This window comes from Thunnus albacares, chromosome 18 (genome assembly GCF_914725855.1).
Source record: "Thunnus albacares chromosome 18, fThuAlb1.1, whole genome shotgun sequence".
NCBI lineage: Eukaryota > Metazoa > Chordata > Actinopteri > Scombriformes > Scombridae > Thunnus > Thunnus albacares.
In genome coordinates this window covers 27,803,608-27,828,545 of record NC_058123.1, presented here as the reverse complement: position 1 = coordinate 27,828,545, position 24,938 = coordinate 27,803,608, and the positions used below count along the sequence as shown (strand labels likewise).

The following is a 24,938-nucleotide window of genomic DNA, read 5'->3' as shown; positions in this document are numbered from 1 at the left end:
AACATGCTGTTCACTACATATGAAGCTATAGTTTCGCATAAGGACTGGAAACAGCTAGCCTGGCTCTGTCCAAAGCTTAAAAAAAAATGTGTCTAGCACCTCTAAAGCTGGTGGTGTAGTGGTTTGTTTGGTGTTGTTTACAGGGGGTTACATGGAGCAGTGACTTCATAGAGTCTTGTTGTCACTGTGAGGTTGCCAGGCAACCAGTGACAACTCTAGGCAGTCACTGTCCATCATGTGAATAGGTCATTGTCAGAATCTTCAACTGAATTTAACACTTTGCTGAACATTTGACGACAACTTCTCTGCGGGGAAACTTGGAAAGTAAGAACTTTACGAGCTGTCCATCACATAGCTTTAGATCAGGAACAATGTGGAGGATCACTTCTAACAACCTCATACATAACCATCTTCCAAGTATTTCTCCTGTGAATCATTTGTTGACGCTTTTGACAGTTGGTGTTTGCATCACAAACGGACTCATATGAATGCCACCTGCTTTATTAATATATCAACTGCAAGCAACTGCACACTGCTGCAGGGGATTATAAAGGCAGGAATGAGAAGAATAGAGGTCCCATCACTTTACAATATTTACATCTTCAAGGACAGCAGCCAGCTCATTGCTGCCATCTGGAAAATACATCTACAGCATCAAAACATGTAACAGCTGCTTTATAGTCTTTTCCCCCACAGGTGCGCAGGTTCATTAATAGTACACATACTGACACATACTGTACATGCACCATGAACAACACTAACCCTATCCCCACAGGCTTAACATTTATAATTAATGTGGACTATCAAATACAAATCTGACTAATTAATTCAGTGTATTCAGGCAGTGAATCAACAGATCAGCTGATCCTATAAATAACATTACTAGAAATTTAAAGGCTATAAATTTAAAACAGACATTCTATATACACTCAGTGTCCAGTTTATTAGGTACTCTACACCTGGTTAAAACAAATCCAGTCTAACAGGCCTTTTTCACTGCAGACATTCTGACATGAGACAGTATAAAAGCACAGGTGTAAATAATAAAATGAATGATGGCTGAATTCCATTTAGCTGCTTCAGTTTCAGGGTTCTGGTATTGTGAATGCTGCCTCACTGACACACTGTCGTGACTTATTGGGACACTTGAATAGAACAGAGCCATCGTTAATGTTATGAGAAACACCTGTGCTTTTCATACTGTGACGAGTCTAAATATCTGCTGTGAAAAAGGCCCGTACAACAGCATTTCGCAATAAATCCCATCGTGAAGGTTGTAATGTTGAGTTTTTTGTTGAAACTATTTTAGAGAGGTGTTGATTCAACTTTACCGTCATTTTGGAGCCTGTAGTTTGTGGTGCTGTTGAAAGATAGAAGATCATACTGTGTGAAGGTAGATTAAATGTGTTACACACACTTTGGTGTGTCCATACCTTTGACTGGTACTGTATATATGTATTTATTTTGAGAAAAATTATGATAATAGGAAAAACTCATATCACAATAAAGTCAAATGTATTAGAAAAAGGTTAGAATATTAAGAGATGTTTACTTTAATACACGTTTTAGTGAACAGGTGAGAGCAATCTGTTCTTCACTTCATGAAGAATAGAGTCAGGATTTGTTTTCCAAATATAGCAACCTCTTTCTCTTAATACTTTGACTTTAGCGTCATAATATAATGAATTTTTTCTTGTAAAATTATGACTTTATGCTTGAAGTATTGGGATTTGTATTTGTTAAAATTACAACTTTATCCCATCATCTCATAACATTGTGACTTTTTACTCAAAAACAAATGTAGATATCTCACACAGTAAGCCAGTGAGAGGGTCTTATCCCAGTATTCTACATTCAATGATCAGACTGTCTAACTGTTTGTTTACACCTCTAGTCTTGACACCCATTTCTGAATTTTTGCTACTAAATATCCAGTTGTTTCCATCTATTGTTAAAAGCCAACCATGACCTATTCCTGTGTTTACACTTAAAATAATCCTCACATACATGAATGAATATCATGTAAAGCTAAGCTATGAGCACAGCCAAACCTCCACCTGTAATGAAAGACAGAAATAGTAACTTTAGGGGGAGGATCAAGGGGGTTGGGGGTTAGGATTGTCGGCACTGATGGTGGGAGAGGCCTGTAACCCAGAGAGGTCACAGAGGTTACAAAGTCTTTACATATTTATCACAGTCATATACACTTATTAGCTATTGATTTCATTAGTTTCAGAAGAAAATCCTTCTCTGGTAATGGAATAATACTGGCAGCATTCAGTTTGTTGACTTCACACAGTTTGTGACAAAAGCAGTTTGATACGCTCAGCCTGTCTGCACTGATAGGAAATCAATTATTTACTCCATGTCTGTGATCTTGAAAAGCATAAGACAAATTCATTAACACATGCAAATGACTTTAATTGCAATTATCTCCATATCTTGATAAGCAAAGAGGGGGTCTCCCAATCTCCCTCCATGGTGCAAGATCCATGCCACACTCAAACCAATCAAGCCTCATCTGCATATCACTAATTAGCCTGACAAATTCAAGAACCAATTAGTGAGATTGCGTGATGAAGAGAATGAAAGTTTTCAGAGGGTATGACTTACAACTGGTTCGCATGTACAGTTCATATATACCATAATGCATGAAGGATGTTGGGATTCAAGGTCAGTTTCAGCTATAATATCCTTTAATTTCAGGACAGTAACACCAACACGCTAGTTTAAGAAACGTAATTTTATCATTTTGAATGATGAATAATATATTGTATATTGTATACTAACAATAATGTATTGTGTTTGTACAGCTTTCTTTCTTTCCCATTACTGGCAACACCTCAGTAAGATCCTGCTTGTATTCATGATCAAATCTTGATCTGCTTTGCCGTGTAGTTAAAATGCAGAATCCTTCATGTTTAAAGCTGCACTAATCAATACATTTTATTAACAATAAGTCAAAAAACTCTGAGTAATGTGAAAGGTGCTGTTCATACTGATAAACCTGTAGTGAATAATCCCACCACTATGCCGTGTTTTAGTGTCTTTCAGCTCATTGTTTTAGTTTAATAGCCCCCAATATAGCTGTTTTGATTCACTTTCACTGCTCTCACCCACTTGTTTTAAGCAAAAAGCTTTGATAAACCCCCCTGTACACTCAGCACTAATGACAAAGTTAGTATCTGTTGAACATGGTGGAGCATTTCACAGCTACAGTAGATCTGGATGCTACCGGAGTAGCTGGTAGAGACCAAAACCAGAGACAAAAGGAGAGTGGATACTGGACTTAAATTCTACAGGTCGCTCCAAATGAATGCTAGTGTTGTTCTGTGTCTGTTGGATGTGTGTTATGTTGTGTTTACAGCGTATCGTGCTGCCCCTAAATGGCCAAAAATGAATTAATGCAGGTTTAAGTAATCAGTAATATAATAATTTATATGAAGAAGTCATCTCCAAACACTGGTTAACAAGAGTCTGTAATGCTCTAATGCTCAACCAACACATCAAACTAACCAACAATGCTTTCCCTTCGCTACTTAGGCACAGCGGGACTTTGCGCTAAATGCTAACATCACCTTGCTAACATGCTAACATGTATATCAAGTGCTGTCGAGGAGGAGTTGAAAAATACTGTAAAGTAATGTTGTCTAGTTTCTATATTGTGTGGACCTATGGTTTCTGAAGGCAGTATAAGACACTAAAACCAAACACTGTCACTAATAACACAACAGCTTTATGTTCTCAGTTCCATTCCTGTAGATATGATATTAAGAAACAGTTTCACATGGTTTAATAGGGCTAACATAAATGTTGGCTTCTCCAGCAGGCTAACATCACCTGCACTTTGTGTAACGTCAACCATGTTGTATTTTTTTGGCAATTTACCGCAGCATTTCTTTCACACACGACATGAACGAATATTTATCTATTTTTTTACGTGACAAAAACATTATGATAACTGTTGAGCAATGTGACCATTTGTAAATCTAGTAAAATTAAACTTTTTTTTTTTTAAATGGCCGCTAATGGAAGTGATACACCTCACGTACAGGGACCATAATCTCCTCCCAGTGAGGTCTGAGGTTGGACCTTCTTGGTCGCCATCTTAGTTCATCCTGTAAGCATGCTAACATCTGATAAGAAATTAACTAATTTTATCATTGTACAGATGAGACAGGTAGGAGTGTCATCATTTCTTAAACCCTGTCCATCAATAATTATTGAAAACATATAATTTATCTCACCCCTTGAAGGCATCATGCAGTCAAATTTGTATGATCCTTGAATTGCAGCTCATGGCGTCATGCACAAATAGTATCATTTATGCATATGTATTGGGAATAATAGCATACATTTACAGACTAGTGTTGTCAGTTTTGAATCATTTACTTAACATTGGAACACGAAATTAATTAGTGTGTTAATTCTGAATGATGACTCTTCGTCAGAGCTCTGCATCAGGCAGAAAAGAGTGTCGCAGGCTATCATAGCTGCTTTAAAAACTGCAGCTAATGCGCTGGCAAGCTTCCTATCCCCTCACACTAGATAAATCTGTTTCCAGATATTCATTGCTATTCATATTCATTGCTAGAATACATGGGGCCAGTCACAAAACTCTTGAGGTTGGTACATCAGCCACTTCACAGATTAAGGAATTCATTTGATGTAATTTTGTATCATGTTTTTTTTTTTTTTCTGGTTTCCCCAAATCTCTTCATTGCGGTCTGAAGCTACAGCCCGACAAACAACTGAGACAAAATAAATAGCGTTCAAGCCAATTCAGTGGAAACTTGGTGTGACTCAGGTTTGGAGTCATGACTGAAAAACCAGAGGAATGTGTTCACCCTCTGTCATTATGAAAGAGCACTTTGAAACACTACCATTAAAAGCCTCATTGTTACTGTGAATGTGAAGCTAATTGGACTAACCCTGAGAGAGGAGCTGCTGAGTTCTCCCGGCCCGTTAATTTGAAAAGTCACAGCTGGCCACTCATGTGTGCCTCTACCCGTCCTGCGTGGTTCACTCCAGCCTTTAATTCTGCTCAGTAGAAACCCACACAAACAATATGTAGAAGGAGTGATCCTTAAATTAGCGTGGAAGAGATGATCTTATAGTTTCCATGCCAAATGTTCTTATAAAAAGGCTCATTTAAAGGCACGCTTCATGCCAAAAAGCAATCATGACAAACCAGAGTAGAGACCTGGGAAAGATCAGAGACCAGCAAACATGTTAAAAATGTCAATTTAAATCTTTTAATTTGAACAGACAGAAGATGAAGGAATATGAAAGTTTTTGTGGTTGAAAACAATGCATATTCTGTCTTGTACTTTCCTTTTTCCCCCCCCTCACACAGCTATGGAGAGCACAAACTGCTGCCTGCCTGGTGCCCACAGGAAAGCGCTCCCTCCCTTTTAATTAGACCAGCTCACCAGATTAGGCCTCATTAGGCTGCAACACTGGAGTGGAGCTAAAGCCCATGCAGGCCTCCAGCGCATCCCACTTTAATTGCTTCTGTAATGGCCTCGGCTCAGGCCTTTGAAATCCCATTCCTGTGGGTAATCAGCCATGTTTGTCTGAGAACTGCAAGCGTTTCTTACTTACTCCTCAGTCTGCGGTGGATATCTGCAACTCTTTGCTACACACTCACTGTAGCTTTAACCAAATCATCCCCCCACACTATCACACGCTCATCACATAGAAGACACACAGCTGAATGGCTAAATTATTATTAGTTCTTCTGAGAGGACTGATTCTCTTCCCATACATAGTTTAGAGCAATAAAAACTCTGACTTGGTTGAAAAAAACAAAAACAAAAGGCAACACAGAAAAGATGATTCATACACTGTAGCACACAACACAACAGGATATTAGTGCACTTTTAACATGTCATCCCATCCTTCACTCTTTCATAAACTACAGAGTAGATCAGTTTAAACCTCAAAAACTTGACCATTACTGCAATAAACATTTAGAGTGTACAGTAAACATCACTGCCGCTAAATCTCTTGTTGAATAATCTTTCCACACACAATTACAAACACTGTATGAACCCTAAATGTATTCATGATCTCTGGAACTAGCATTAACACCTGAAGAAAAGAAGTTATATCATGATTAAGTGTGAAGAAATGGCATACACATGGAGGAGAGCGTTGATCTTCTTGGCCCTGTTGTAGTTGTGTTCCTACTAAAGTCAAGAATCATGGAGTCTATCTCCACTGATTATAAATCCAGAGCAGCTTAGTTATTGGGATCACAGACCTTTGAGGAAATATAAAAATCTAATGAATGAAATACAAAGTAGAACCCTCACTGTAAAAATTGCTGTAAAAGTTTGTCCATTTCGTCATACAGATATTTTGAATCAATAAATTCTGACTTAATCAATTCTGAGTGGCATGGCTGCCACTTCTAGCGGCTTTGCCTGTAACAGCACATTAGCTATCAACATAAAGCCATGCTAATAGCTCTGTGAGGCTGTAATGCTCGTTATAAAGAAAACTTTATGTTATGTTATATAAAACGTTTATGTTAAGTTATGTGTCGTATGTTATGTAACTTTTGATACATTTGCTTTTGTTTTTGACACTGAGCAGTCATGGTGAAGTAAATGTAAATATGAATGTGTTTGTCTTGCTAACATGCTCCAAATTTTAAAGTTATAGTATAACTACTGGGTTTGTTTAAAATTTGGATGTTATTTTCATAGCTCTGGACATCATCTCATATATCAGTTATGACACGATTGTACTCAGACCTCGAGTACAGTGACAACGCTGAGAATAGTTCCTACTGGGCAAGAAAGATGGCAGTCATACAGGATGTAAACAAGCCAACATTTTTTCCAGATTATCTAAACCACTTTATTTGGGGGTAAAACTGAATGTTAGTGCACAAATAGTCCCTCCTTGGCTAACTTGGAGGTTTGTTTACAACTTGTCTGAATGTCTGACTGCTTGTGTTTGTTGCCCAAATTGGACCTATTTTAGTGATGTGACCATGTTCTCTGCAATGATTTGGTGAGTAGTTTTCCTTTAAAATGCTAATGTTTAGCAGGTAATGTCTAGCATGTTAACATTTTAGTTTAGCTTGTTAGCATGCTAATGAGAATGTCATTAATTGTGCAGGTATGTGGTCGTACTGCAAAGTAATGGACACATTGAAATTGTGGCCTGACGATGGTGTTAGAGGAAAAGTCAGAGGACCACCAAAGTTATTACAATTCATCCTGTGAACCATGAATGTATCTATCAAATTTCATTTCATTCAATCCAGCCAATAGTTGCTGACATGTTTGACTCTAGACCAAAGTGGTGGACTTTACATTGAAATACACATACTGATTATGATTTTCCAAAGCATAAATTCCGTTTTTAGACACCAACTGTGTCTTCCTTCAAGCTTGTTCGTGCCAGCATAAAGTGTTAATGTTGGTTTAAAATGTAATGATGCAAAAAATAATATCAAATTATTGATTAAAATGGATTACATACTGTATGCAAGTTCCAGTTCTCTGCAAGTTGATCATATTGGTCTAAAATGTACTGAATTAACAATGGCTGTCTGACAGACATCTAATAATAATAATTTGCACAGTTTGTAGTTAATTGCAAAAACACTGGTACACTGGTTTCATTACTGCAATGAAGCCTAAGATAACATTTTTGTTCAAAAATTCTGTGCTCAGAATTACTTCTGTCTTTAGTAGGAATGTTAGCAACTGAGGGCGACTATCACTTTCCCCAAACCACTGTGGTACAAAACAATCTGGAGACTTAGATGTTCACAGAGAATTACACAGAGAAAACATTTTTAAGTATCAATATAGATTTTTTTCTTGTTCAGTTGTCTCTTAGAGTGTGGAAGAAGCAGCTGAAATCACAACTCTGAAGATTCATACGTTTTTTTCCTCAAATCAAAAACTTGTCAAAGTATTGTGTGTGTTGTCTTGTTGTATGTGTGGTTTCTTATTTTGGAAATATTTTTCACCTCCTGAAGGAGTCACATTGCTGTTAGTGTTCCCTCCTTACTCAGCGCCCACTGCAACTGGACGGCAGGATAAAGCTAATGGGTGATTCCACTGGAATCACTGGAATGGGATAATTCCATGACAGTCTTCCATTTTCCCCCCATTAGCCGCCATGCCAACTCTAATCTGTGATATTGCCACAGTTCACAATGGACAGCCGTCTGCTGTATAAAGAAATCCCAGCCATCCTCAGCGTCCTCATGCCTCCGACAAAGCATTGGACTTGTTCACATGTCACTCCTCACGGTTTTCTCAGAAAAAGCCAGTTTGTTGTGGCAAGTTGAAATCTAAACCAGTAGCAGGAGTGAATGAATCCAGATTGTGGAGTGAAAGTCCATCTGAATGGAGGGAGATCAACCAATGGCAGATTTACAGGTTGAGGAGGAGCGTAAAGAAGAGACAGAGGAGGAAGGTGGGGGAGAAGGCACACATTTGGTTTTCCATCCTCTTCCTCAGCAGACCTGTAAACAGTGCGAAGAAGTTATTAACTAGGGAATAAACAAGACACTTTGTCATTATGAAATATCTGCATTAAATGACTGTGGGTTTTTATCAAAGAGCGACGACCCGTTTTGTCCCATGACTGCTGAGCCCTTACAACTCTAACAGTGCTTGGTCCAGTGTTCCTCCCCCTGTTAAAACCAGGAGCATTTCAGCCATATTTTTTCAGTGGTCCATCTCAGTTTTAATCAAAAGGCCTTCTATCAGAAAACATTTTCACATGTAACATTAGCAAGATCACAGGTGTAAATGCTAAAATGAATTTCGGCTTAATTTCATTTAGCTGCTTCAGTTTTAGAGTCCTGGTATTGTATATGCTGCCTCACTGTCACACCAGCAAATTTTGCAGAAAATCCAATACATTCCAATGGAATCACTGTGATCAGTTGATTCACTCAAGCACCTTAAGTAAATCTGTGCACATTTTTCATGTCACGTTCAACTTTGCTGACACGCAAATAGCGAGCTGCATTGACAGTGCTGACCTTTGAGTCCAAAATGAAGAAAGCTACTGTAGTTTATTAGCTGTGCTGCACCATTTCGTTTTATTTAACCTCCTCTGTCAAAAACGTAAACACGAAAGAATAATGGTTTGAAAACAGTAATAAGACAGGAGTCTATATCCAAATATGTCTTTTTAATAAACTGTGTTAACTTAATGTCTCGTAAGCAACCAAACTAAGCTAACGAGCTAACACGTTAGCTAGCTCGATAGCCTGGAGAGCTTTATATTCTCTTTTTAAAAACTTTTTATTGAACGAAGGGTGTGCAATGGTGAACAAAACACCTGGGGAGAGTAAACAGAACAGTAGAGAGAAAATGCTAACCAAAAGATTTAATTTAGTTTTAACACATGAGAACTTAATTTGTTAAAAGGTACAATGTGTAAGAACCTACAGTGTAGAGAACCTACAGTGGCCACAAAACTTGCGAAAAACACAAAAGGTGCTCTAGAGCCAATGTTTGCTTTGTCCGTTCTGGGCTACTGTAGAAACATGCCAGTGCAACATGGCCGGCTCTGTGGAATAGGACCTGCTCCCTATGAAGATATAAAGGGCTCATTATAAGCTAACAAAAACACAATGATTCTTATTTTCAGGTGATTATATAAACATACTTATGAATATTATATTGCATTTCTGCCAAGTCCGTTCCGCTAGATGCCACTAAATTCTACATACTGCACCTTTAAATGAACTCAAACGCAGCCCATGTAGCCTAATCCTAAACTAACATGATGTGTGGAATTAACATTGTTTCATTCAAACAGCCTTACACTTACCCATGATTTTTCCATCGATGGTGTCAAATTCAAAATGCTTCCACACATTATTTCTTACATCGTTTGGTGTTTGTGATAATGAAGACAACTACAACAGCCTAATTTGCTACTAGGCTATCACACTATCCAACAAGGCATAGTGTTGCCTCGTTTAAATGATTCTTAAGTGGTTTTGGATGGTCAAGGTGGATAAAAAAATGTCTACTGACATCACATGGCTTCTCACCTTCTGATCAGACATCATGCTGTTGGTCTGCAGTGGTGTTGGGTGTCCGCTGAGCAGGCCTCCTCCTGGCCGGTCATGTTCGCAGAAGATTGTCCCATTGATGTAGTGAAAGCGATCGCCGGGGACCAGGCGGTTCCTACAGGTCGCACAGGTGAAACACTAGGAAAAAGACAGACTTGATATTGAATAGTGTCATCTGTAATTATCACGAGCTAATTCACAGCAGCATGATGATGAAGTAATATCAATGTTGCAGTGGTACAATTACAGAATTACACTCACCTTAAGGTGGTAAACGTTGCCTTGTGCTCGCATCACCATCTCACTAGCAGGGATAGACTGTCCACAAGCACTGCAGGCTCCACTGTGTCCAAACAGCCTGCAGATAAAAGCATGGATAAGAGCTTTTTTACAACCACTGCATCAACAGCAACATCAACATAACATAGACTAACAACTCTGATGTTTCTGAGCGTACAACAGAACAGAATGTGGTACATTTATACGCATTTGCCAAAGAACTGATCATTTCATGACTATCTGATTTATTTAGTGTTTAGATGCTTAAGGAAACAGTGTACTTGTAACTCAAACTGGCCGTTTGTTGCTCTTTGTAAAGAAGCAAACTTTTTACAGCCACCTTTCAAGCAAAGAGGGAGTAAGCAAAATAGTTTTTCGGTGGAGTATCCCTTTAACAATGAACTTTAAAACTGCTGAACTGCCCCCTCAGAAAGTTCAAAGGTTTCTTTTATCCAAATCTTTATGACAACATTTTCTTCAGACCTCTGAAAGATGAGATTAATGGAGCTGGCTCTTCCCAACATGTATCCTGTTGTGAGTTTTACAGTGTTGTCCCTAATTGGCTAAAAGAACATAAAAAAGAAGGCCATATGATAAAAAGCCAGAGGAGATTTTTTTAACATCTCTGGATAGAATTTCTCAGATGTGTTTTTGTGTTTGCTTTATGTGGAGTAGACATAAAGTGCTCCTCTGGCATTAATTCATTATGTTAATTCATGTATACAGTATAATGTTATCCAATTAAAGATATAAATCTACAACGTTTTCTTCTTAGTCCAGCGGCCCATACCTTCAGCATTTCTTGCTGCAATAACCGAGTACACGTCTCACTCTGTAAATGCTCAGTTTTTGTAAGAGGAGCTTCTAATTTAAGCTAGACATATATTGGTGGAATCTGCCTCTGGCTGATCAGTTCTCTAAATTTGATTATCTGCTTTGGCACAAAGCCAGACTGGTTTCAGAATCAAGTCATTTTGTGCTCAGCTGATGAAAGAGAGCTCAGTCTCCTGATAGTGAGTGTTAAGTAGCTGTACAGGTGGAGATGCTGAGTTCTTCTGGTGTCTGTCCCCTTGCAGGTAACCTAACCAAAAGAAAGACTAAGGGACTAGACTAGAGAAGACTAAAGGCACCATCTCCCAAACTCTAGATGACAAGTGTTGCTGTTACTGCAGCCCCATGCACACCACTTCAACATGTGGAGAAATCCAAAGCTTGATTGGAGTGCTGTGTTTATTTACAGTTCCTAAGCTATGATTGGAAAACTGCTGTTTGGGGGAGGGGTTCACTGTCTTTTTATACTACTATGAGGGACACCAAGGTCAAGTTTTTTTTAAAAGTTTGACCCACAGTGGGGTTTTATTTTAAACACTACTTCATGCTTTGAATAAAAAAAACCAAACCAAACATTGTAACACTCTTTGCTTGGTGTGCACTTTGTGGTGACGGGTTAGGGTCAGGGTCAGGGTCAGGGTCAGGGTCAGGGTTAGGGTCAGGGTTAGGGTCAGGGTTAAGGGTAAGGGTTAGGGTTAAGGGTAAGGGTTAGGGTTAGGGCGGACATCATCATTGCATGAAAGAACACAGCTCCCACATTCATTTCAATGGGCCCACTACAAAAAGAAATGCAGGGTTGTCTGGCAAAAAGTTGAACCTGGCTCAGTTTTCCTGCAACACTGACCGCTCAAGCACATGTTCCTGGTAGATGAGTTTGTAATGTAAACAGCATTGAGCCTTCGGCATAAACTAACTTGGCATTGGTTTCTTGTTGGGTTGAAAGTTGCAAAGCTTTTCTATTGTATTATGTGTTGTTCCAAAAGCTCATCATTTCTGTGGGATTTTAATTTCACCGCTGTAAGCCATGGTTCATGTGTTGCCATAGCAACCTCAGCCACAAAGGATTTGTTGTTGTGTGGCACCTTGAAGTCATGTGTATTATTTACATGGTCCTCATTTCATTTGCATCTATCAGAAAACGCTCTGACCGTTCTGGCATCTGGATTTTGGTGATGAAAGTCAAAATAAACTCTGTTAATTTTTAAGTCATTAATGTTGTTGCTTATTTCCTGATGTTTTGTCCGGTGCATCATACAGTATGGAGAAAAAAAAAAAGCACATTTCTTGATCAAATTTCCTGGAGTTTCAAGCAACAGCCCCGAACCAAAGAGAAGTTTAACAAATGCTGACAAAAAAAAAAAAGTCAGAACACAAGCAGTCTGCTATGCGTTGTTTGAATATAGCAGCACATGGCAGCAGTCAGTCCTTCTCTATCAGGGCTGGAAACATGTCAGCACCTGACCTGCAGCAGGTTGAAGTCATCATTACAACCTCTTGTGAAACTGATGCACTGTGACACTTACTTGACCAGTTTGGGTACTCTCTCACTCTTTCTCTCTCTCTCTCTTTCTCTCTTTCAATGACTGCACTGAGTAATGAATTTTTTATCTTAATCCAAACAGTCATTTAATGAGTACGCCTGAGAGGATCCCTGTTCTCCTTAATTAACCCACACACACACACACGCACACACACCTCCCCGGGCTCAGTTACATCTCATCCTGCTTTACTGGCATGAAGGGTGACAACCTGAAGACCTGACAAGAACCAGGCCTTAGGGCAGCACTTCGTAGTTCACCTCAGTTCAGGATGGTGTTCCCACCTATTTTCCTATGAGAGTGTCTGTGCAAAAATTTGATTGATTGTCTCTATCAGTCTGTCAGGTCCAAAGAACGCTCGGATAATAAACGAGTGTTGTGTTTTCAGCATGTCAGAGGCTGTGCCTGTAACTTTGATTTTGTCCAGGAGGCAGCCGTGCTGGCTACTAAGCAGGGATGCCACGGTGAGGTAATTTTTCCACCACTTAATAAACTCTTAACAACACCGCTGAAACTGGTTACACCAGACATTTTACAAGATAAGATATATACGTTGATGACACTCAATATCTGTAGAGTGCTTACTTTGATCTTTAACGTTAGATCTTTTGATCTTCACCTTACATACTGAGGACAGGCTCAACCAGCGGGTAACACTGACTATAACCCTACTACATAGCTCACTATAGGCCTTTCTATACACATTTATGAGCTCTGTATTTGCAATACTGCCATATAAATGAATAAATCAATGCTAAGTGAGAAACCCTGGGCTGCTGTAATGCTTAAGTGAACTGCCCTTTGGAAGTTCTGCATGCATCCGTTTAGCTTCAGTTCATTTAAATGAGATGTTTTCCTCTGCTGGTTTGAGGCTGCATAAAGTAATAATTACAAGACCTTAATCATTGATCATCAGAAGTGAAGCCTCTGTACGTTCTTCAGCATACACAGTTCCAGTATTTTGTAGTAGCTGTGCTGACAGTTTTTGTGTTTTTCAGCATATTGAAAACCTGTTTGCAGCTCATTTATGATCACTGTGGTAACAGATACTCTGCAGCTGCATGCAGTTCTTATTTTGTATCTTTATACCCCAAATGTGTATTAGCAGAAGTAAAACTGTCGTAGCATCCCGTCTCCTGCTTCAGACATCAGAAATATTTCTATATCTATGAAGAGACAAAGTGAGTAAGAGATGAAATGCATCGTTAAACATTATTTTCGTGTCTATTCAATCGTAAATGAGCTGCAAATGTGTTTTTCATATGCATGTAAGACAAAACAAAAAAAAAACTAGACTGTGGCAGAGCGATTGCATACAAAATCAATGGAAAAACATCGGATTGACATGAAGATGAAGATGCATCCGCGTGAGTTGAAAATGTGTCAACTTAAGCTAAATTTGCGCATATCCTGGAGCTTAATGAATCTGCTTCATAAACATACAGAGATGAAAGGAAAAACTTGAGAGACTGGAGGGAAATAACAGAAAGACAAGAGTCTCTGGGGAGTTGTGAGTTCAGTCAGCGGCTGAGCCAAACACAAAGACACAGGTACTCCTACAGACCTGGTCAGTGCGTCCGTTGCTAGCTAGCTTATAGCTAACACTGTTTGGGCCAAATGACGTGAAGTAAAAAAATTTGCTTGGCTTTCTGGCTGAACATTGGAAATGTGTGTGCGGAAGAACAAACTGCTTAAAAACACTCTGCTTATGAAATGATTCCAGGACACTCAAACTGAGTTATATCCGGTGGACATGAGTGGGGAAAGATGGCAGACAGGAGAAAAGGGTCATTTGAGAGATGCTCCGCTTATGTATCAGTTGGACATTAACACACTGCCTACACTGGAAACTGATGGTCTTCAACAGCCATGACGGAGCCAGAACACATGGCAACCACATCCAGTGCACACTGAGGTCCAACCAGTTTTTCTGGACTATAGCGTTTTTTGGCTTTCCTGAGAATTTCCTCAGGGTCCTTTCAGAGCCAGATTTTTATCATGTCTGATTGTTCCTGGTCATTTTCGGTTTGGATGAGAAGCTAAACTTCTGGGTATATCACAAGTACAACAGAACACTGCAATAGCACATGATTATTAATCAGAAGCATTTTGATACGCACCTGAATAAACATCATTTTACTGGTGGACTAAATGTGGAATTTATTCAATACATGGCATGACTATGCTGTGTATCTTATTGCAGATCGCAGTGTAATTTGAGTGTACAGTAAGAGCTTTATTTATTTCATGAGAGAGGTCTTGAAAGCCACTGTATTATTACTGGCCTGATATACAAAGTCTGCTGTGTCTCACTTCCTCCTCAGCAGGCCTTGAGCTGTGGCTTTCCACATCCAGCCCTGTGTTTGCCCCGGAGACGTGGGCACCCACAAAATCCCCATCTGTGTTACAACCAATCCGCCTCACAGACACTAACACACTGGAACACTGTCTACAAAGAGCGAAACACAGGCACGAGCTCACACACAAATATATTTGTATTCTCTATAGCATTTTTAGCACGACCTTCATACTTTTACTCTCCCGATGATGCATTCATTTTTGATTCTCTCCTCCCCTGCTCTGTTTGTCCTTGTCAGACGACTAAAAAAAATGATTTCACAAGAAAAAAAAAAGTTCCTCAACTTCACTATGTGTTTGATGTGCCTCCATCAAGAGAGAGTGTATCATGAGTGTGTCTCATGTTGAGGCAGATTGTGCTCTAGTTGTCAGTGCCATCTGATCAGTCCATCAGCTGGGCTCACCTGATGTAATCGTTCTTGCAGAGGATCATGCCTCCTTTGCTGTAGCAGGTGCTGCTGTACTCGCCCAGCTGAGCGTGGCAGCAGGAGCATTTGAGGCAGCGCGTGTGCCAGTACTGTTCCATAGAGAAGAGCAGGAAGCGGTCTGCAATCCGACCTCCACATCCTGCACACGACCTGCCCGCTGTCCCCCCGCCACTGCCCATCACTGCCACTGTGGGCGCTTCCACCCTGCTGTTCACCATAGCAACCTGAGGACAGAGCAAGAGGTAGAGGAGACATAAGAGCGCTGGTGAATGACCGATGATTGAGGCAGGACAGTGGAAATGTTCAGGAAAATATTTAGTGCAAACGGTTAAATAGGTGGCGTCCTATCAGAGGCTAATTACCTGCTGTACATTTCAACTTACACTAGTTCTGCTCAAGCACTCATAGCTCTCTCCTTTTTTAGTGACTTTCTCACTAATCCCACAGTTGTTTACATCCTTTTCAGATCTGCTAGTTACTCTACCTTAGCAGTTTAGCTTAGCAGTTAGCGATGGCTTCTCTCACTTCCTCTCACTCTCCTGCTCTCTCTTGCTCAGTGTGTCTTATATTTAGCTGTTCCTCTGCCTCCTTTAGTGATAATGGTACATGTAATAAATGTAGTTTATATGCCATGTTGGACGCAAAGTGCAGCTCTGCACCATGGAAACCCAGTCGTTAGCTGCTGTAGTTGGCTAGCCCCCGGTAGCTGTAGCGAGCCGACCCAGTGTAGACCTGCTAGTTACTTAGCTTAGCAGTTACCGATGGCTTCTCTCTCTCCCTCTCAGCTTAATTATATCAAACATTTGTTACATTTCTATTTAGGATAATTATATCCAGATAATTATTGTTATTGTTATATCGTCCAGACCTATGATAATGTAAAGCAGAGAAAAGCAGTAAATCTTCTCTTTGAAGAAAGTGGAACCAAAGAGTGTTTGACATGTTTTTCTTGAGAATGGGAAAAAGTTATTTATTTATTTAGATGATTTAGATCAGGGTGAGAAAAAACAATCAAGAGGCCTTCAGCGAATCAAAACTCTTAAACAGAGACAGGACCTACAGCCAATCAAATCATTTAAAACAAAATGACAAGAACCATTATGTCTCATACCACATATAGAGATTTATTCTCACCGTAATGATGGCTGTGATTGTCTAATCACCATCAGATGTGTTAGTAGGGTGTGGCCTTCATAACATACCAGTTCCTGTGTCTTACTATTATTGTTGATCTTGAAGAAGGCCCGAGGGCCGAAACGTCATCTAAATAAAGGAGAAATGCATGTGGAGCCAGACTGACACTTTTTTCCTCCTCTCAGGTCTACTTCCAGTGATCAGCACCTCACTACAACCCTCGGTGTGTGTTACTTTTCCACTATATGATGTGTTTTGCTAACACTTCAATGTGAATAGATTTCTTTCAGGAAACACTTTAGAAGGGAACTTTATATTTAATCCAACAGTTAATCAAAGTTTATCCTCAGTAAATCCGTTCCAAGCGGTACAACAGAGTCGCTGTTTTACACCGAATAAGTTCAAAGACGTGTCCGGCTCCAACAAAACCACACACAATCTTTTAACATGATAACATGTCCCGAGAGGAAGTGAAATAGTAGAAGTAAAGCCGCTGTAGCTATTGGTGGAAATGTTACACATGTGCCATCAGACAACATCTACTGTATTTCTCCTGTTCTCATTTTTCCATTACAAAACTGAACTGATTTCATGCACAGCTGGGAATAATATTGCTTTGAATCACACTACAGCCATAGCAGTGTGTGCTACTCAGCAATGAGTCAGCAACACTGCCTCTTCAGCCGCTTCCATGATTTATAATTAGCGCCAACAACAACATAAAATAATTGCAGGGCTAGATTTCATTTTCCAAATGAGCAACAGCAGCACAGTTTGTCCTCTAGAGCGTCTAATTTCAGCAAGGGCATGTTTAGCTTTACAACTACCCTTCCCACAAGATTATTTGAGTTTGCAGCAGCTGGTCCTCTGCAGTGGAGCAGGCTGCCCTCAATACCCTCATTTTCTAGAGTAGACACCTGGCTCTAATCAGCCAGAGGAACACCATGTTAAGAAGCCCAAGGCTACATTCAAAACCACAAAACAGCCTCATGCACTGGGACCAAACCTTCCTATTAGTGACGGCTTATTCATGAATGAGCCGCTCTTTTGAAAGCCCATTCATTTAATTCATAAGTAAAACTTTAAAATTTGACCACTTTAATCCTCATTAGCCTTCAATTCTCTTTTTAGAGGCTGCAAATAACTTTATGGTGCCCTTTCCAACTTTTACAGTGCTTATATACAACACCACAGAGATCTAGTTATTCCTTTACATAGTATCCAGCTTTCTGATAGTGAATCTTTTTCTTTATTATTATTCCTAGTATGATGTAGTGCTACATGTCTCCACTGTTTTTGTCTTTCCTGACCTCAGTGGGTCTTTAATAAATGAATGAATCTTTTAATCGTTGAAATGTGTCCAACTTTTGCAGAACATTGTCAAGATCCATGTGTGCCTTTGAATTTTTTGACATCCCAATAACTCAGTGTCCTTTTTGTAGCGACTGAATTGCCTCAGCTGTTAGAAGTGAACCCAGTTTAGATCATTTACTGCTATGCTCCATTTGCTTCTGTCATCTGATCATCAGTAATGGAAGATTGGAACGACAGTAAAATTAACCCGCTGCGATACTGAAGTCAGACTTTCACTTTTATTTCACCTGATAGATGATCCATTTATCATCATATTTTTTGTTTTCCTGACTATAAATATACCATGGTGTGCTGTTTTTTTTGTTGTTTTTTTTTTATCAGAGCACTCCAGCCTTAAAACATAAAACAGGACACCCTAAAAACTCAATCATAACAAGATACTAATGTTAGAGCCAGACAGATAAATCAGCCAGGCCAATATTGGTGTATGTGTCGGCTAATCAGTGTCAAGAAACTGGAGTACAGACACACCTAATTAAGTTTAAGGTTATTTAGAAACACTGTCTGTATTTTAAGTTTGTCCACAGAGATAACTGACAAGTATTTCAACTGTAAAATTCTTTAAAAAAATAATTTAATTGATCATTTACATTTTACTGACAGCCAATATATTATCAGATTTTTTAAAACTCCAAAAAAATCTATCAGCATCAGTCTGAAAAATCTGTTTTCATGTACACACAGGTCATGTCCACTATGCAAACGCCTATGAAATCCACTTCAGACATGAATTTTCCAATTACATGAGTCGACACTAACTATGTGAAGACACCATAAACTACTGACCAGAGCATTTTGGAAAATTGAGGGCTACAAAGGATAACCATGTCCCCCAAAATTCATGCAAAATGGCAGAACTTTTTGACTGTATTTGAATGACCTTTTAAAATGGGACAACCTTGTCACCCTGTTGGGAATAGAAGTGTGAACCCAATGTGCTTCAAGTTGGGAACCACCAGTTGATTCAGTGACACTTAGTCAAATCTGTGTATCCATTAAAAAACAACATGTGATCATTTTATAGGAAGATATGAAAGAACATTACAAGTAACATAACTACTTCCAACAACTAATGATTAGGCTGATCCACTGATCCAATCTACTGAATCAGTATCTGCACTGATACGTGAGTTTATTAAGTGGATTAAGTGCGAGCCAGACGTCACTGAACCACTTTAAATACAGTTTGCTTGTTTTGTGTCAGTGTCATTATAAAGTTCTTTGGTCGAGTTGATGTCTAACCCAGGTCAGGAGGATATGGTAAAGATTTAACTGAAGCTGATGCATCACAACAATACAAACTCAGTGTCATGTTAGCTTATGATCCCAGTAAGTTCCCTGCAGTGAGGTTTACAGATTAGCTACTTGGCATCAGCAGCACATGAGTTTAGGTATCGGAATTAGGACATAAACAGCTGGATCGGTGCGTCCCTGATGGATTGAAATGGAAGAGAACGTGACTTGACGTATCAGTGATGGATTGCTGGACTCAGATAGTCACACTCAGTACCAGCATATTCATTACATTTAATTGTTGCAATTGGGAGTTAAACACTGCACCAGTTGCTGAATTGATCTAAAGTCTCAACCTGCCGTTGCCAACAAAATTTTAAGCAATTAATGTAAGTGTTTATAACGTAGCATGAATGTAAGACTTTACTAGATTCAGACTGAGAACACAGGATGTCTATGTGACCCTGTGTCTCAATGGACTTGCTGTTTTTTCCTCCTTCTATTTCCTGTCTTCAGTGCCAGATTCCTCTGGGCGGCACATCACCAGCCGTGAAATCAATTAGCGGGCCGAGTCTGCATAATACAAAAGCTTCCACCCTGTGAAATAGTGAGAGCAAATAAAACAGCTCAGGCACCAAAATGACGACCTCTTCTACCTTGCAGTTTGTCATATGGTTTACTTATTACCAGTGTCTACATGAATACAAACACTTGCTCTGGATATTCTGCAGCTGATCGCTGGTGGAACCAGGCAGACTGCCCCATGCCTAAACACATCATGACAAAGTGCATAAGGTTCGGCCAAAGAGGATAAGACGTTCAGTAAATGAATCTTCAATCTTTTAAACGTAAACACGACTTCACTAACAGTAAAATCTCAAACATTTCCTAACCCGTCGTCCAAGTTGAACATTCCTGGCCAACACCTGCGTTAGTTCAAGAAGTTTCAAGACCTGCCAAACGGCTCTCTGATACAGTTCTGAACTTCTGATCTGATCAAAATGCAAATCCTGCATTTATTCATCTTCTGTAAGCAGCGCACGCTGGTAGCCTACTGGTTCACACACATGAAACTTAATCACAACACCTGCAGTGAACCTTTATTGCATGTTGTTCCCCATACCCTCATTTCCTGTTACTTCTCGACTGTTGCTAAAATAAAAGCATAAAAAATATATTTATAAAAACCTTGTAGTTAGTACATCAGCTGCCCCTCTTATGGAATATTGCTGTTTTCTTTACACATCTCACATCTTTTTGAATAAAAAGTTCTATTAATCATTCATCACTTTATACCTTTACTTCTCTACATTTCAGAGTCAAATAGTTTTCTTTTTATTGATGCACTGTACCAGATTAAACTACCCAACACTGTACGGAGTGTTTATAATTAAATCTGCATCAACCACTTTGTCAATCTTTGAAATGCTGCTTACACATTACTGCATCAGTAATAATACAACATACAAACTAATATACTAGTATGAAGGGGGTCATTCTGTATAATGAGTACTTTTGATACTTTTTGATGATAACACTGACTGCTGTCTTTAATCATACACTAATTATTTACTCCAATGTCATGAGAGGACCATAAAGCTTCTTGTTGGGTTGTTTAACAGCAGCAGACATTGGGGCGACTGTGTCCAACAGTTTTGCAACTTTCCAAACAGACAATCTAACAATCTCGCCCACTTTGTGCACTTATTGGCCAAGTGTGTGGATGTCAGAAAGTATGCGGGGTTTGAACTTTTCTCCCTAGCTCTCTGTTTTCTTTCTTACACTTCAGTCACTTTTGGTGACACTGTTACCACCATTTGTATGATTCATCACGTTTCTCTCCTCTCTATGATGGCAGGCTTGTCGTCCTGCCTTTGAGTGTGGAACACTGAGTGTGTTTTGAAGCACATTGAGACCTTTAGGGATGAATCTGTCACTCGTGGGCACATCAGTCATATTGTCAAACTCAATGCAGTCTACGCCATTAGGTCATCTTTAGCCGCAGTAAATTTCCACTTGTTTCATGTTCTTTCTCCACACACGCATGAATCCGCCATCCTCCCAAATGTTTGCTTTACTGTCACGCTGCCCTGCTCTACTCCACAGTGTGTATATGTTTACACTAAAAGAGGCAAGACTTCCTGTGGACTATAATGACAAACAACAATAATGAAAAACTTTTTTCCCCCCCTCTGTTTCTCACAAACACTGAAAAGTTATCATGCCATATATAGCTCACCTGTTAGTGTGGTCCGTGCACCGCTCACTTCTCTTATTTACTACTTCATCATATTTTGGGAAACTAACAAAGTTTGTTCTATCTTTATAAGATGATCCTCCCTGTCCAAAACAAAGGCTGGCGAATGAACAACTACTTGTGGTCTGCCCTGGTAATAAACTGATTGATGAAGCCGTCCATGAAAGCAGGAACTAATGAAGAGAAACACAGTTACGCTGCAGTCTCCACAGACTGATGAACTGCATGCAATTTCAGCTTGACAGGGCCAATAATGGCTCATTTTCCCCACCCTGAATGGAACTGACTGACGTCTCTCTTACTGTAAGCTCTCATACAGGAAACACTCTGTATTCTTGGACAACAAGAGTATCTTAATTAGTATAAAAGGGAAGGGTTTAACAGCATAAGATGTCATCTGTTTCCATTAAGAAGGTTGCATCTGGGCAAAGGCAGCTGTGTAGGATTAGAGGTTGTATCAAGTATGAATGATGCTGTGCAATTGAGTAAATAATGATAAGACTAAATAATGATAGTATCTTTGACCATTTGAGCATGTAGGGGTTTATATGTGTTTTCAAGGATGATGATTGGTCAGTGACTTGAAATAGAAAATAGAGTTTTATACAAATATAAGGATTAGGGCTGAAAAAGATTTGCTGATTAAGTTGACAGAAACTGCAACTGCAACATTTTTACAAGCGATTAAAGCTATTTATCAAGCAAACATTCTGTGGTTCCAGCTTCTCAAATGTGATGATTTGTTGCTCTTCTCTGTTTTGTATCATTGTAAATTAAACATCCTCATGGTTTGGACTGTTGGTCGCACAATACAAGCAATATGAAGATTTCCTCTTGGGCTGTGGGAAATTGCAACACATTGGCATTCATTTTTTTTACTGTTTTTTAACTACAACTGGTTGGTGTCTTTGGATGGACGCAGAGGTATAATAAAAGCATGCTTAGAACTGTTTTCTTTTGGTAATTTGCTGGACCGATAAATCTTCCCACCAGACACTGGCCCACTTTGTTTCCCTAACATTTGGGCTGGAATTTTAGGCATAATTTAGTGTCAATTTACGAGCTAATTTACAGCCAATTATATGTAGAGCTGTGGAAGACTGTGGACTGACTCCATTGCATTTACACGTTTCCTTCTTTCCATACACTAATTAAATCATGAATTCCCCACCCAACCCAACACACACACACACACACACTGCTGATATGAGGTATTATACAGGAATCAACTCATACAAGTCAGAGGAAAGCTAGAAAGTAGAGGCACCACTGTGTCCAGCAGTACAGAGTCTAACGGTCACTGAGGCAGATTCAGTTTCCTTCTCTTGAGAGAGACATGCTGTTTCATTAAAACGGCTCTTTTTAATTAACACCAAGGGCACGAGTAGAAGCCTAATACATTTGCACTAATTAGAAAGATGTGCTTTCAGTGCTGTAGACCCATGAAAAGCAGGCTGCACACACAGCAAAATGTATTCAAATCTCAGATATGAACAGGGGTTGTCAACAAGCTTGCAAATCTGCAGTCACATGTTTGATAAGATGAGAAGAGCAACCGTAGAGATAACTTATTTCACTATAATTTAATTGAATCTCATTCTCCTCCTCCTCCTGCTGCTATCACTATAAATCAAAACTATTAACAATATTATCATTACTCAGGAAAATGTCGTGTAAATTTAGGAGCGGATGACCATGTGGACTCAATCAGCGACGTAGTATTATTACTGTAGCCTAGCTTAAAATATATATAAGATATGCGAAACCATGGCAAAATATCATAAACCGTATCGTTATCACCAAAAACTGTTCTTTTTAAAAAAAGGAAAAACAACTTGAGATTTTTTTTCTAACTAATTAGTTAACCGAAAGTACAAATTCGTCGTGACATGTAACTTTATTCATATTTATGTGTAGCTAACGTTATGGAAACTTGTGCTTTTTTAAAGATAAAGGCTTTATTACTACATTATACGAAGTGAGGAAAAACTTAGCAGTAAGAAGCATGTTGGTTTATTCACACCTGACTAAAGGTAACTGTAGTGATGTATTAAACTCACCTTACTGTTGTGAAGTTGGAGTGAACGATTGTCAAGTATTTTTGCTTCTCTTGCCCTCAGCTAGTTAAAGAAACCCAGGAGAGCGCCAGATGTTGCAAAAAGAGACGTAAACTTTTCAGTTCATATATTTTCCACGAGCCGGTTTGTCTGTGCGGTGAAAACCCGAAAAATGTTCAGCAATTATTCTTCTCTTTCCCCATTTACAAAGCTCTCTGTCTATGGAGGGAGTCCGACAGCCAGTCACTTCGTTCACTGGTCGATTCCTGCCTTCGTTCCCGTACAGATCTGTGCTCCCGCGGACAGAAAGCAGAGGTTTCCTCGGTCATATAAATGTATTGTAACTCACTCCCCCTCTGACGTAGCACAGGGGGTGTGGCTTCTGCCGCCTGTAACGGAAGGCGTTATTTTTTTCCACCCGCATTCTGCAAAGACCCGCCCCTACTCTGCCTCTGATTGGCTCTGATTATAATATTCTTACCCTTACCCCATCTCATACCTAAATCTAACCAATCCAACCAACGAAGGCAACGAGTACTAGCCAATCAGAGGCAGAGTAGGGCGGGTCTTCACGGAATACGGGTGGAGAAAAAATAAGGCTAATGGATGGTTGCTGAGGGACAGTTTTGCCTACTTTTACTATGTACATAAGTCATAATTCTCCTGCTTGTTGCTGCAAGCATTTTAATGGTAAAGAGCACACATATCACAGAAATAACATTGCTTACAGAAATATATAGGAAACTATTGTGATACCCTGCTTATTACCAGTGGTGGAAGAAGTATTCAGAGTAGCAATTAAAGCTGCAACAATTAATCGATTAATCAATTGCCAACTAACTATTAAATTAATCGCCAACTATTTTGATAATCAATTGATTGTTTTGATCCATTTTTCAAAATGAAAGTTTACAAATTCTCTGATTCTACCTTCTCAAATGCGAATATTTTCTGTTTTCTTTATTCATCTCTGACAGTAAACTGAATATCTTTGGGTAGTGGACTGTTGATCGGGACAAAATAAGACGTTTGAAGATGTCATCTTGGTCTTTGGGAAACAGTGATCAAAATTTTTTACTATTTTCTGACATTCTACAGACCAAACAACAAAACGACTAGTTGAGAAAATAATCAACAGATTAATTGACAATGAAAATAATCGTTAGTTGCAGGCCTAGTAGCAATTCTACATGAATAAGTGTACATTATCATTTCCAACTAAATGTACTTTTTAAAAAAAGAAAAGTACTCATTATGCAGAATAGCATAATGAGAAAAAAAGATCATATTTTCTTATCTTATCTGCACAAGATAATAATTTGCATGTGTAAGTTTTTTTGTCTATTGTGTTTTGCTTTTTCTCTTCGCTCTTTTGTTTTTCTGTTT

The 24,938-nt window shown here is 39.2% G+C and overlaps 1 protein-coding gene across 1 annotated transcript; it reads right to left on the bottom strand.

Annotated features, from left to right (window-relative positions):
* Window positions 1-5,232: 5,232 nt before the first annotated feature.
* Window positions 5,233-23,877, bottom strand: LOC122968687 (LIM domain transcription factor LMO4.1-like). Its single transcript, XM_044334089.1, has 5 exons — window positions 23,556-23,877; window positions 15,474-15,721; window positions 10,325-10,421; window positions 10,043-10,201; window positions 5,233-8,494 (listed from the first exon to the last, which is right to left on the bottom strand). The coding sequence occupies exons 2-5, from the start codon at window positions 15,713-15,715 to the stop codon at window positions 8,486-8,488; spliced, it is 507 nt and encodes a 168-aa protein (XP_044190024.1). The 5' UTR covers window positions 15,716-15,721; window positions 23,556-23,877; the 3' UTR covers window positions 5,233-8,485.
* Window positions 23,878-24,938: the final 1,061 nt, after the last annotated feature.

What these genes read in the sequence shown, in the direction of transcription:
- LOC122968687 (XM_044334089.1), bottom strand. Translation starts at nt 15,715, where the DNA reads ATGGTGAACAGCAGGGTGGAAGCGCCCACAGTGGCAGTGATGGGCAGT. An exon ending in TGCAAGAACGATTACATCAG is followed by an intron (nt 10,422 to 15,473) that starts GTGAGCCCAGCT and finishes TTTTATCTGCAG; the next exon opens with GCTGTTTGGACACAGTGGAG. An exon ending in GCAACGTTTACCACCTTAAG is followed by an intron (nt 10,202 to 10,324) that starts GTGAGTGTAATT and finishes TCTTTTTCCTAG; the next exon opens with TGTTTCACCTGTGCGACCTG.